Source organism: Glycine max, chromosome 5, assembly GCF_000004515.6.
Source record: "Glycine max cultivar Williams 82 chromosome 5, Glycine_max_v4.0, whole genome shotgun sequence".
NCBI lineage: Eukaryota > Viridiplantae > Streptophyta > Magnoliopsida > Fabales > Fabaceae > Glycine > Glycine max.
The window spans coordinates 37,971,041-37,985,267 of NC_038241.2; the positions used below are offsets into that span (position 1 = coordinate 37,971,041).

The 14,227-nt window shown below is 31.2% G+C and overlaps 2 protein-coding genes across 2 annotated transcripts in view; one reads left to right on the top strand and one right to left on the bottom strand.

The window, feature by feature from the left end:
• Positions 1-3,348, bottom strand: part of LOC100794990 (cyclin-dependent kinase E-1) — an 11,353-nt gene extending 8,005 nt beyond the window's left edge. The window contains exons 1-10 of the mRNA XM_003525089.5: positions 3,082-3,348; positions 2,881-2,991; positions 2,700-2,803; positions 2,550-2,592; positions 2,301-2,399; positions 1,262-1,331; positions 763-857; positions 578-611; positions 391-475; positions 105-182 (exon numbers count right to left, since the gene is read on the bottom strand). Coding sequence (XP_003525137.1) covers positions 105-182; positions 391-475; positions 578-611; positions 763-857; positions 1,262-1,331; positions 2,301-2,399; positions 2,550-2,592; positions 2,700-2,803; positions 2,881-2,991; positions 3,082-3,294 — 932 coding nt within the window. The 5' untranslated portion in view covers positions 3,295-3,348. The remainder of the gene's footprint in view (positions 1-104; positions 183-390; positions 476-577; positions 612-762; positions 858-1,261; positions 1,332-2,300; positions 2,400-2,549; positions 2,593-2,699; positions 2,804-2,880; positions 2,992-3,081) is intronic.
• Positions 3,349-5,708: 2,360 nt separating this feature from the next.
• Positions 5,709-10,781, top strand: LOC100795521 (alternative NAD(P)H-ubiquinone oxidoreductase C1, chloroplastic/mitochondrial). The gene is made up of 11 exons (XM_003525090.5): positions 5,709-5,971; positions 6,123-6,325; positions 6,461-6,556; positions 7,338-7,404; positions 7,489-7,672; positions 8,065-8,158; positions 8,251-8,463; positions 9,687-10,088; positions 10,179-10,255; positions 10,341-10,444; positions 10,534-10,781. Exons 1-11 carry the CDS (start codon positions 5,917-5,919, stop codon positions 10,671-10,673), a joined length of 1,635 nt encoding a protein of 544 aa, XP_003525138.1. The 5' UTR covers positions 5,709-5,916; the 3' UTR covers positions 10,674-10,781.
• The last annotated feature ends 3,446 nt before the right edge of the window (positions 10,782-14,227 follow it).

A 14,227-nucleotide genomic window follows, 5' to 3' on the forward strand; every position in this document is an offset into this window, starting at 1 on the left:
CAATTTTGGATTACTCAAATGGAAAATGGAACACATCATTTTTCATTTTCTGTATGGGCATAGCAAAAATAAAATTTTAAAAATGTAAGAAGGAAAATACTTACTCAAGCATCTTTGACAAGAGGTCATATGCAGGGCTTTTTGGAGACAGGTGTACAACATTATAGAGACCGGCATTGTCACTTTACACACATAAGAAAGAAAATCCGTTAATTTCACGGTAGAAAAAAATCAAATTAATTTTAAAATTCAAAGAGTAATAGGTTAGTAAAGGAGGAAGTAAGGAAGGACTACATACTAAAGGAAAAGATGATCCCTACATATAATTGTATAATCACATAAATAATGAAAATTGGTAGCATCACCTACAATAGTATCAAAAGATCTTACTATTTGTGTCCTTGTATATGTTGCACATCTTGTTGCCAATGTGGAAGACTTGCTAAGGAAGGCCACTTTTCTAATGTGGGATGGCCTGGCACAGTAACAATGTCCTGTGATATAGCTCTAGAATATTCATCAACAGAATGAATGTCCAGCAGCAGGGAAAAAGAAAAACTCTAAGCAAATAAATTACCTAAAACCTTAAATATCTTGTCAAGTTGGTCAAGCTGCATAGAGAGAACAACAATTATACAAAATCCAAAAGGCGAAGACTACACTAATATAAAAATTACTTCAACACCAACCTAAAGAAAACTAAATCAACGGCACAGAATTCAACTACAGAACCAGAAAGCTATAAGTTATTGCATCAAGTACCTGAAAGGGATTTGATGTAGCTTTGACTTCTGCCCCTTGAAATAGTGGCTTCAAGGTCAACAACTCAGCAAAAATGCATCCCATAGCCCACATATCTAAATGTATATTTAAGGAAAAATGATCGAGTACTGGACCACTTTTAGAATAGTGAGAAAATGCTACAGACACATTCAGTTACTATACACTATAGACAAGTTTAATTGTGGATTATGTGTACCATAGTGGAAGCTTCCCCCAACATCCAAATGGATAAATTAATATGTAAATATTATGTCAATCTTGTGGACATCTCATTTAAGCAGGTGTCAGCAAAAACATGGCTCATTTAAGCAGGTGTTTCAAGTCAAACTGGGGATAACAGAACCAAAAAACATGTAACTATGAAGCTAACTATGCCACAGCACAGCAATTCCTTGACTGGCAAATATGAATGAAACAAAAAAGAAAATCACCTTGATACCCAACACATAAAGAAAGTAAAGCTTTAATAAAAGGATACCAACAGCACTGGTATAATGTTTTGCTCCAAGAAGCAACTCAGGTGCACGATACCAAATGGTTACAACAACCTGCATGTTAGTATCTCTTATATTCAAGAAACCAATAATCAAATGAGAGCAAACAATGTTTAAGCAACCCATGTGTGCGGAATCAAAACACTAGAGAACGCTAGCAGACAAGGTAGTTCAAGAAGGTAAACTTCAAACCAACATATCCATCATTCTGCTTGTGAAAGAAAGCTGGGATAGTATGCACCTCTATTCTAAGGATTTCCTGTCTACATTATATACTTAGCCAGACTTTGGTTTCTTAGATCCTAAGATTTAATGTGTGTGCAAGTGCACATGCAGGTCAAGATTTCTTACATATATCAATGACACAACAGATATAAAACATGTTGATGAAAATGAAAAAATGCCTCGTATGGTCATATCCAGACCAGATAAGGCGTTTAGGCCAAATAGGTAGTTGTCTAAGGTCCCCAATCATTTTTAAAAAAAGTTATACATTTAAAAAATTATATATTGTTAATTTAAATTATTAGTGATAAGTGTAACACATCACAAATTCAATTGAAGATTCTTTTCATATTTTTTTATTTTATGTACATATTAGGTTAATTTATTTCTTCTATTGAGAGCCAATTTGAACAAAATTTAGAATATATACTTTATTTCTATTTGACTCAGAGATTTCAATTTTTTTTTTTGGGGGGGGGAGGGTCTTGTAAAATCAGGGACTATCATGATCAACGTTTACAGTGTTTCTCTAGATGCATCGCATATAAAATAAGTTTAGCAAAATTGATTAAATCCTATTGGAGATTAACTATGTTGCAAAATAGATTAAATGTATTAAACCATATTATCTATTGATAATGAGATTTTAAAATTACTTCATTTTAACATTTTGACTAATAATTTATTATATTAAACTAGGCCTAAGTACCTATCTTCGATTCCTACAAATCAAAAAATAAAAACTAGGCCTCAAATATAAATTTTGCTTAACAATTCTAGACGCAGCCTGAGTCATACCCCATTGTCAGATAACGGCTTCAGAGGAGCTTGATATATCCTCGCAAGTCCAAAGTCAGCAATCTTAACAACTCCATGTTCCTCTCCTTCACCCATAACCTGGCCAAAGAAAGTTCAATCAACAAAAAAAACAAAGTACACTAATCAAAACTTGAGAAACAAAGTTGAAATTTCGAAATACTAACGACTATAGCTAGCATTAAAAGAACGAGTCAGTGTACAGCGGCAAGGAGGCAGCCAAAACCATACCAATATATTCGATGGCTTCAAATCACGATGTATCATCCAATTACTACGCAACCAAAAAAAAATGCAAAATATTATATCTATTTACAAAAGGAACACTCAAAAAAAAAAAAAAAATACGAGTGATGTTCAAATTCAGTTAATAATTCAGACCTGTGCAGATAGCTTAGTCCATTGAGCAACTGCCAGAGCAAAGACTTAACAGTGTACTGATTAATGGAATGGTTGAGTTTGTCCCTGTGATGCCTAATAATTTCCTGCCATATTTCACACAGCAATTTATTTCACACCCAACAGAAAAGAAAAATGCTTCTCGATGGAAGGATATACCAACATAGAGATCGTGCTCGGCGTAATCGAAGGCGAGGTAGAGAGACATGTCGGCGTGGTTGATGTGTACGTTGACGAGCTTGACGACGTTCTCGTGCGTAATCTCCCTCAGCAACTGCAATAACAAAAGAGAGAGAGAGGAGCGGATGAAAAATTGCGTTGAAAGAGGAAAGGAAAAGGTTAGGTTAGGAATAGAGTTAGTTACCATGATTTCGCGGATGGCGGTGGGGGAGACGCCGTCGCCGTCCTTGGATTGCTTGAACTTTTTTATGGCAATGGATTTGGAGGGAGTGCCAACGGGGGATTTGGTTCGGGCGAGGAAGACGAGGCCGTAAGTGCCTTCGCCGATTTTTCCTAAGAGATCGTACTGCTGCACCCACTCCGCCCTGCTCCACCGGCTCCCACTTCCGTCCCCCATCTCTCTTCTGTTCTGTTCGATCGCAAGGGGATAGGCAGCAGCGTCTGAAAATTGAAAGGGTTTTTGTTAGAGCAAGTATTTATTCATTTTTTAGGAAAAAAAATATTTAATAATATTTATTATTTACTAAAATATTTTTTATTTAATATTTCATGTAATTAATACTTTAATTAATATTTTTAAGGCAGGAACCTTTCAATAATTACATGTCCAGGTGAATTACTTTAATCATTTATAAGTTAATTTCACAAGTTGGTTTTTTATATGAAATTATATGTATTATGTATAATAAATGATTTCGTCAGAATCGAATAAAATTACTATGAAATTATAAGTTAATCTCATGTGATTATGATTACAATGAGAAAATATATTTCAAAACAATAAAATATATTTAATGATTACACGACTGTAATATTATCCTAATTAATTGTGAAAATTGAAATGATTTTATTGGAGTGAGTATTCATTGTAGCGATAAAAAAAAATAATGTTTGATATTATTTATCATTTCACGTAATTCAAAATATTTAATAATTGTATTTAATATATTTTATTAATATTTTTAAGCAAGGAATCTTTCAATAAATCCACGTTAAGAACATATTTGCTAAGTCGCTTATAAATTAATCTGACTAGTTTATTAGTTGAATTTTATGTATAAAATTATAAGAATTTTTCATGAAAAGTAATTTTGCTTAAGTTGTGTAGGATTTTTGTGAACGATAAATTTTTCTTTACAAGTAGTTAACATATTTATATGTACAAGATTCATGTTTGAAATCATGAAATAGACTAAAGCAACCTTATACTGGTTAATCAAACATTTGGTGATAACTTATCATGAAATTAATTTTTTTTTTTAGCTTTTAAGTTTAGTGGTATGACATTATATAATATGATCGTTGTGTTGAGCACGTGATCAGAATGATCACACATTGTTGTTTTAGCTTAATTAATAATAACGAATTAAAGTCCTAAATATGTATATGTATTAAATATTTAAGTTATGTTTGGATTGGTGGCCCATAGAAGGAAACTAATTTGATTGTTTGATTTTTAAAAATAAGAATGAAACATAAGGAAAGTAGATGGATCGTAATCTATTTGATTGTTTAACCCTCATTTTCTACCTCTCAAATTTAGGGTGTGTTTGATGGGGAAAAAACTTTAGATTATAAAATAACTATTTTATCTTTACAAAATTAAACCTAATGCTAAATCTCTTAATGATAATACATTTAAATAAGAATAATTTGAAATTTAAAAAGTTATAATTCATTTTATTTGGTTCCTTTTTATAAAATTAATCTACTATGGCTATGTTAGCAAAAGTTAATCGATGAAAAATTAATTGGAACTGAAAATTAGTTATAGCTGAATGACTTGTAGTATAAATTTATTACACCGTCTTATTGATTGTAAGGGGATGTTTTAGTTGGAAAAAAACTTTTAGTTTTTCATATTTAATATTCATTTTAAAACATTAACATTTAGAGAAAATAATACTTCCCATAAATATTTTTTAAAAGCTTTCCACAAAATCTTTTTCATAATTTGGTGAAAATTTTATTTTTCTGTTTTTTTATCATACTAATAAAAATATCATATTATTCTTATTATACTAAAATAAATAGTAAACATATTATGTAACTTTTTTATTGTTGAGAAATTTATATAAATATTTTTAATGGTCAATAAAACATATTTTATTGAAAAACGATTTCAAGAATCATGATGTCTGAACATAAATTTTTTTCCTATTAGACTTTGGAAAAAATTATATATTAGAATGGCGGATAAATATAAAATAAATAATATGGGTATATTTATAAGATATTTTTATATAAAATCTATTTATTTTATTAATAAAGTATACACCCATTATATTGATTGTTAATACACTCTAATAGTTAAAAGGGATTAATTAAGTTTTGAGTCTTTAAATTGTGGGTTTTGAATTTTTTATTCTTAAATTATTTAAAAAAAAATTGGTCTTTAAAGATTTTTCTTGTTATTATGAATGGTTCCTACCTTAATAATATTTGTTAAGTGTAGAATTATCTATTTAAATGACTACGAATATTAGATTGTAAATAAGAGAAAAATGAATAATTATTTTTGTTTTATAATTATTCTCCTAATGTAATAAAACTTATTTAATCTGTCTTATTTAAAAGATGACATTAACATAAATATAATTTTTAATAACAACAAATGTTTTTTGGAGGTTAATTTTTTTTAAAAAAATAATTTAAAAATAAAAATTTCAAAATGCACGGAAAACTAAAAACTTAATTAATCTTAATTAAAATATCTTTGAAGTGTAATATCTAAATATTATAATAACAAGATCTTAACTTATGTAACTAAAAAGTAATAAAGAAATTGAATGGAAAATAAAAAATTAAGGTAAAAGAGATGAGGAGAGAGAGAAAGCGTGGACGCAGAACAGCCGCAAAGCTTGCAACTAACGCTTACCTCACTTCTTCGTTCTTCCACCCTCTTCTCTTTGTTTCCCACTCCTCATTTCTTTGGCGATGAAACCAAACTCAAACCCAAGTCAATTTCAGTGACTCAATTTGAATTTCGTTCAATCTGATTTTCGCTTCTCTGGTTACAATGTTGCACATTGCTTTAGCTGCACCGGTCTCTCCCACCGTCGTCGCTTTTCACCGTATGTTATCTTCTTCATCTTCCTCTATCATTCATCATTTCACCCACTCACAACTACGAGAAAACCGGGGGAAAGTTATCGGTGTTTTTATTTTTTTATTTTTTCTACTTTTAATAATTACATTGCATCAGCATTATCGTTGCTGTTTCAGGCGGAGCGAAGCAATGGAGCGCGCTAATTCCGAATTTTCGGAGAAGCAGGGGAATCGGTTCGTCCGTGTTCTCAAGTTCTCTCAGGAAACGATTGCAATTGCGGTTTTTCGCTTCGGGAGAAAATGGCGGCAATGGAGGTGTTCTGGAGGAGATATCTGAAGCCGAAAAGGAGCCTACGAATTTTGCGTGGCCGGATAACAAGGTTTTCGAATAGTTACAGTTTCTCTTTTGGATATCGGATCTATTTGCATGCGTGATTGGCCTGGGGAACCTGCGTTCCAGGTTGTGTTTGAAATTTCATCATGGAATTCACAGGAAAAGAATTATTTGATTGCAGAAACCTAGGGTTTGCATATTAGGCGGTGGATTTGGGGGCTTATATACTGCTTTAAGGTTGGAATCATTGGAGTGGCCTGATGATAAAAAACCACAGGTAAGTTGTCTTCAAAATCACGCTCTCTTATGGAATTTCATTTCATCAGATAACAGGTTTATATGACTGCTGATGTCTCTTGGTTTGATAGGGCATTAAAACTCTATGATTGCTTGTGCTCATATTGTCAGTATCTGTAAAAAAAATTCGATGCAATGGACATATAAATGCGTGTTACCACTGATGCAATAGGCATTTAAACCCGTAAGATTTACTCTGTTTGTTCAGAATCATAATCATTTTAAACTTCAGATATGCTTCTAAATTTCATGAACCAATGATAACACAAGAAGATATGTTCACTTAGTCTTTAGCTCACCGTTATTTTGACTTAATAAATATCATTTTATTGTCCTATACTCGGCTAAAACTACCTACCTTATGTTCAGTTATATAGGCTTCCTTAACCTAAAGCTGCTAACTGCTAAGTTCTAGTGCTTGCTTTTACATTTCTTAGCTCAGGATAATCCTCCAATTCAATTCACTCAACTGCATGGAAGTTGATATAAAAGCCATGATAGAAGGAACTTAGGAGCCTCTTCTTGGATGAAAGGCTGTGTCAGTACATCCACCAATGAAACAAAAAGGAAAAAGAATCACAGCAGTATCTTTAACATTTGCGAATGACTGTTTGATCAGAAATTATTTTCTTCTTCTATTACAACTATGATTACAATGTCTTATATCCATTCCCGGTGACTTAACTGTTAGGTTTTTCTATACACTTTTTGTTTACTTGTGATGTTTTAATAAAATAAATTCTTTGTTGAATATGGAGCAGATTGTTCTTGTCGACCAGTCTGAACGTTTTGTTTTCAAGCCAATGTTGTATGAGCTTCTATCTGGAGGTATGCTTTATTAAACCTAAACAACAATTGTGGTTTTCTTCTTTATTCCAAAATAATTCAACAGAATTACATTATGGCATGCAGAAGTGGACGAATGGGAAATAGCTCCTCGTTTCTCAGATTTGCTGGCAAACACTAGTGTGCAGTTTTTCAAAGACAGAGTAAAAGTTTTGAATCCCTCTGATCATTGGGGAATGAATGGATCCAAAGCATCTAGTTGTGGAGGAACTGTTCATCTTGAAAGTGGTCTTCTTATTGAATATGACTGGTACAATCTGCACTGTTTAAGTACCTCAGTGTTTTCTGAGAACAATTATTTTTTATACCAGTAATGTGATATGTTTTTCGCTGGCTCTGTGTTCTGCATATTAGCTTAGTTTCTTCAATTTGTAATTGATGGGTAGCATACTACATTTGTATTTTTTTTCTGTTATTTTCTTGTGACCGTGCTTAATGCTGACAGCTGATTAGAATGTTTGGGTAGGATCTTTTGATGTAGTTTGCTGAAATGCTCCTTTGTGTACTTAAATCATCTGTAAAAGAAAAATGAATTTTCTTATTGTTAAATGAAATAGAAATACATTTGTAGTGTTATGGTAAATAGAATTGCACCATATCTGTTGATTTGAACTTTTTCTTTTCTTCACACTGGACAGCCAGGCTGGTTCTTGCGTTGGGAGCTGAAGCTAAACTGGATGTTGTACCAGGGGCAATAGAATTTGCAATTCCTTTCTCAACGCTAGAAGATGCACGTGTGAGTGCTCTCAAATATTTAATATCTAGGACAGTCTATATCTTGCAATATTTATACTTCATTGATTTTTACATGCTTGTCTCTTGTTACAGAAAGTCAATGATAAATTAACAAAATTAGAGAGAAAGACCTTTGGTACGGACTTTCAAATTAGTGTGGCTGTTGTTGGTTGTGGCTACTCTGGAGTTGAATTGGCTGCAACACTGGCAGAGCGATTACAAAATAGAGGAATTGTGAGAGCTATTAATGTTGAAACAATGATTTGCCCAAATGCCCCACCTGGCAATAGAGAAGTTGCACTAAAAGTAAGTTGGTTAGATTTTATATTCTATGCTTATTGGAGCCTGAATATCTGTTTTGTACAACTCTGAAAATCATATGCAATTAGGTGATGATCCACTATGAATATGATGTTGGCTTTGTATTTCCTTCTATGGAAGACAGTGAGATTCACTGCTCTCTTCAAATAATTATTTTCCCTATTTCATGTTAATAAAGTTTAACAGAGTGAAGCCAGATATTTAGAGCTTTATGTGCAACAATTTTTTAGGATGTTGAATAAAATTTAATTTGTCTAGTAACTTCAAAAAATATATGCTTAAATTAAAATGTGATCGTTTATTGCCTGGGTTGAAGAAATGTAACCCAATGTAATCCTGATCATCATATAAGGCAAGATGATCCTTGCTCAAATTAGGTGTTGCTTCTTCTTTTAGTAGGACATAGCTAAGATTGAAAACTATTTTCTTCGTAAGCCTCATGATGCCTAAGTAAACATGTTTAGTACTTTAGTCATTTATAAGGACTCAATAATTTTTTGATTAATTATTTGGTAGGCCCCTATATATATATATATATTTTTTTTTTTATTTTTTTTTTTAAATTTCAAATAGGTCCCTAAACCTTGAAATTTGTCGGTGAATCTCTATAAATTTTTAATTTTTCAATTATTTTTTTGACACTATAGTAAGTACTCTAGTGGTATTGTGTGATTCATGTAGTCAACCTCACCTAGTGGGATAAGGCTCGATTGTTGTCCTCGCATAATAAGTACTCCTATTACAAATTTTAAACCATAGGGACTTATTTGAATTTTCTCAAGACATAGAGAGAGCTGCATAGTAATATATAAACCTAATTGTTTACCCAAAATATTCTGAAGAAGAAATTCTGAGCAGTTTGGAATTATATAATTTCCTTTCATGTAACTTCACTCCTATTCTGTAGTTAACTCTTGACGCCCATTTTTAAATAGATTTATTGCAATCATATAAGCATTAGCCCTAATTGAATGCTACATGGGTGCCACTCGATGAAATTGAAAACAATGTTTTTCAAACCATCTGCTTGAAGTCCTGCTTTCAATGTTGAAGCTTCTCCAGCATGCAACTAACCTGTTTCCACAGCTATTACTGCTTTAGTTTTTGCATGTCATTCAATTGTATTCCTCTTGCCTAATTCCATTACCAATGTTATAGCAAGTAATGCTTATGTTTTCTGAAAGGAAACACTGTTCTATGGATGTTAGGTTCTTTCATCAAGGAAAGTCGAACTTTTATTGGGTTATTTTGTCCGCTGTATTCGGAGGCTCAGTGATTTAGAGTCTTCAGATCCCCTGACAGGAGTAGATGAAAATAGTACTGAAGTAGTGCCTGATTTTGAGAAATATATATTGGAGCTACAACCTGCTGAAAGGGGAATGCAAAGCAAAATCATTGAAGCAGATCTGGTATTGTGGACTGTTGGAACCAAGCCTCCTCTTCCTCAGCTGGAACCTTCAGATGAACCATTTGTAATTCCACTTAATGCCCGAGGACAAGCTGAAACAGATGAAACACTTCGTGTCAAGGGTCACCCCCGGATATTTGCCCTTGGTGACTCTTCTGCGTTAAGGGATTCAAATGGAAGGATTCTTCCAGCCACTGCACAGGTGTAACTGCTGCTTGATATCCTATGACATGTATATAATTTTCAGGATAACATCATATTTATTTTCTGATTGTTTTCCTTTACCTTGCAGGTTGCATTTCAGCAAGCAGACTTCACTGGTTGGAATTTGTGGGCTGCAATCAATGGGCGTCCACTTTTACCATTTAGGTACTATTGCATTCAGTTTGTTTGATTATTCTGTAATCTACACACACACTTCTAATGCTATATCTGTTCCTATTGGGGGTGCCAGGTTTCAGAATCTAGGTGAGATGATGACCCTGGGAAGAAACGATGCTGCCATTTCTCCGAGTTTTATTGATGGGCTGACCTTAGAAGGTTCCATTGGTCATACTGGTAAGTTGGCCCCATGTGCCATTCTTCATTATGTTAGTTAAAAAATAAAACAAAGAAGAAAACAAGTTTGAGCTTTTCTGTTTTTTCAGCGAGGAAGATAGCTTATTTGATCAGGTTACCAACGGATGAACATAGGCTTAAAGTGGGGATTAGCTGGCTTACAAAATCTGCTATTGATTCTGTGTCATCGCTACAAAGTACCTTGTACAAGGTCCTTTCGGGCTCTTAGCTTCTTATTGATGTATCATGTATATAGCTTGGCTGAAACATAGATTCAACTCTAAAATACAAGATTCAGTACAGCAATTATTAATGATAATAAAAAGAAATACATGATCGAGTTGGAAGGGTCTGCTTTATTTAATTTTAACTTCCATCTTCTGCAAGCAATTTTTGTTTTTGTCAACAGATTTTTCATTGAAAATGCTCAGCCCATACATAAACAAACATAGGAGGCTAAAGGAAAAACACTAAAACAGTGCATAATGCATAAACAATAGAAAATCAAGCACCCATGTTCAAAGCTATATAACTAAATACTAACTGTTATAATGTTAGTATTTAGCTATATATGTTCATTCCCCGGCTATTTGCTTCCTGCATCTTTTTGAAATGTTTTTTTTTTTTTTTTTTCTTTTTTACCTTCCAAATTGGCCAAGGCCACGCAAGCAGTAAGCAACAACAACAGCATGTTTTCGTGGGCAATGCTTTGTGCATGTGCTGGTACACCAGCACAACACAATTTTGTTATTCCGTAAAGTTATGATTTTTATTTAAAATTTATGTATGTAAAAAAATACATTATTAGATTAAAATTAATTGTAATAAGGTTAAAAAATATTTTAGTAGATTTATGTTAATAAATTTATGATTTTTATTTATAATTTATATATGTAAACAAATTAATTATTAGATAAAATATAATTGTTACAAAATTTATTATCTGAATTTACATGTGTATTAAATATACATTAGAAATTTTAATGTTATATATAACGACATTAATTATTTTATAATATATTTGATTTATTAACTCAGTTGGTTAGAATATCTTGTTAATAACGCGAAAGTTATAAGTTTGATTCTTGCATGGGTTTGGGCCACTTATGGATTGACCAATCAGAAGGACAAAATTGAAATTGTGCTGTTGTGCTGGATACAATAGCAATTGTGCTGGGTGTACAAAACAATACCCAGTTTTCGTTGTCAGTTTTGTTGTTTTGGGCTTTTAAGGCCCTGTTACTATAAATGATATTAAATAGGCTTTTCTATTCTCACTCAACTTTCTGTTCTTTTCACCCCATTCTTTGTTTAGTTTTGCAATTTTCAAAAATTCTCCTGACGGAAAAATACGCAACGTAATTCCGTTGAGAATAGCAGTTCTCTATTAAATTCATCTATTTGGGGGGTTTGTCTCAAATTATGATGTTGCATTCCCAAAACCCTATGAATATTTTTTAACTAGAAATGTTATTCCTGGACATATCTACAAATACGTTTGGTTATTTTTTAATATTTCTAGGAATATTTTTTAAATTTTAGTGGGGTTAAAAAATAACTTCCCACTCATGTAACTTTCTCGTCCCCTTGTCATGGGAATAAAAAATAGTGTAAACAAGAAAATGCAACTTTTTTGAAAATGAAGAAGATCAAGAAATATTTTTTGATAATCTCTTAAAAAAACATGTAAATAAGGATTCTCACCTTCGTATTTTAGGAAAAAAAATATTTTTAAATAAAATTAATAAAATTAAATGATGTCAAATAATTTTTTAATTAGTGTGAATATATATATTTTTTACTTATATTTAAGAAGGGAGGAATTATTCTTTTTGAAGATGGAATGGGTTGTTCCCTTCCTATTTGTTAGTTGCTGTTTTTTTTTTTCTAAGAGAGGAGTTTATTTTGTTTTCTTAATTATGTGTATAAGAAATTTTGTTAAGAGAAATAAAATTGATTTAGATAATTTTTACATTACGAAAGGATTCATTTTTAACTATCTATCAGAATATTCTTTTTGGAAGGTTATATCTCAATGTTATCCTTGGTATATAAAAAGAAAAAAAAATACCAATCATTGTAACCTCAATGATATTATATTGAAGAAACAATTGATCCTTCATCTCATGGTAATCATCATATAAAAAAATTATTCTAAAAAACTTTTAATTTTAATTTTTTAACATAACATTAATTACTTTTTTCTACTTATATCTTTTACAATATTAATAATATATACTACAAAACAAAAAAAAAATTAGCGATAACAATATTAATTTTATATTATTATTTTCTTTTATTTAATTATTAAATCTTATTAATATGTATAAAATATCGACCATAATTATAATGAGACGGGAGAAAATGAGTAATACTTCTTATTTAAGATTGTGGCAAAAAGGGGATTTTGTCTTTGGTGAAGTGGTGTAAGATTGTGGATATTAAATGAATCATTATTGATATTTTAAAAGTTAGATTGGCTTAATGGAAAGGTTCTATTTTCTTTTTTTTGGAGGAAATCCTCGTGAAGTCAAAATCATTCGGAAATGAATAGTCTCATTTTGTCATTAAGGGTCGCTAAGGCAGTTGGCACAAATCACATGCTCACCGATCCAGAAAGATCTAAATTATGAAATTCATTTCCTGCTACTTATTTTTAATTAAGAAGGGATATTAAAAAAAAGTAATACAGTGTGAAAATGAGTGGCTTCTGAACCAAAGCAAGGTCCTAATAAGACGTTTTAATAACTTCTTGCTTGTTATATGGTGAAAATAATTTATCTGCATTTTTTCATCCAGGAAGGTTAACCACGTTTCGTGTCTTGCAGTCAGAACTAAAATATTAAGTACGAGGGCTAAGTCCTCCCTGTTCCTTTGATTAATTTCAATTTCCAAATCACAAGCTATCACTATTTTTTATTTCCATTTGCTATCATCCGGATAATATCCTCTATGCCTTTCATTTTTCCTTATTGATTTGCATTTTCCCCTCACATGTCGCCTTCTAAGATTAGTTATACGTTAAATCAAGATGATGATATATGTCTAACTTGAGCTTTCAGTGAACTCACATTACTTGCCTGTGCAACCAGTTAATTAACTAGTCCAGTTTAGATAAAAATTTAGTATTAAGTGAAGAAATTTTGAAAAAAAAGTAACATGAATTCAAAATTTTCTATTAAGTTACACTTATGCATTTCATCTTTCAAAAAAAGTAGATGATGAAAAAACTTTTGAAAATATTAAAGTACATATATTAATTGTAGAGAAAATAAATTATACATTAATAATGTAAAATAATTTTACACAATCATTCATAAGGTAAAAACAATTTCCATTGATAATACACAAATATCAAACTCCTAATTTTACGATCCAAAGGTCATGCCATGTGTGGACGAGTATTTTTTTTAAAAAAAATAAAAGTAAATATTAATTATATGATATACTTAAATATAAATATTTTAATCTCTTAAATTTACCATACATCATAATCTGCGCACCAATTCAATAATTATAAGTATAACTCTCCGTTCAATTATACTCCTTCCATTATATATTGATGTTTTAGCTTTTTAATTTTATTTCAAAAGTATTGAAGTATTTTTTTTACAAGAAATAGCTTTGTTCAAGTCAGATGAAATAATTATAAACTATTCCTCTGAAATCTAAATGTTTAATACAATTCTATATTAATATAGAATTTGAACTCAAAGATTAAAATATGTAACAATCTTATATTAGCAATTCATCTAGGTATTTGATAGTATAAGGAATATGTGT

Bases quoted from the DNA above. Each gene is read 5' to 3' on its own strand.
- LOC100795521 (XM_003525090.5), top strand. From the start codon at position 5,917: ATGTTGCACATTGCTTTAGCTGCACCGGTCTCTCCCACCGTCGTCGCT. The intron at 5,972-6,122 runs GTATGTTATCTT...TTGCTGTTTCAG, and splicing joins CACCGTCGTCGCTTTTCACC to GCGGAGCGAAGCAATGGAGC. The intron at 10,256-10,340 runs GTACTATTGCAT...TGGGGGTGCCAG, and splicing joins CGTCCACTTTTACCATTTAG to GTTTCAGAATCTAGGTGAGA.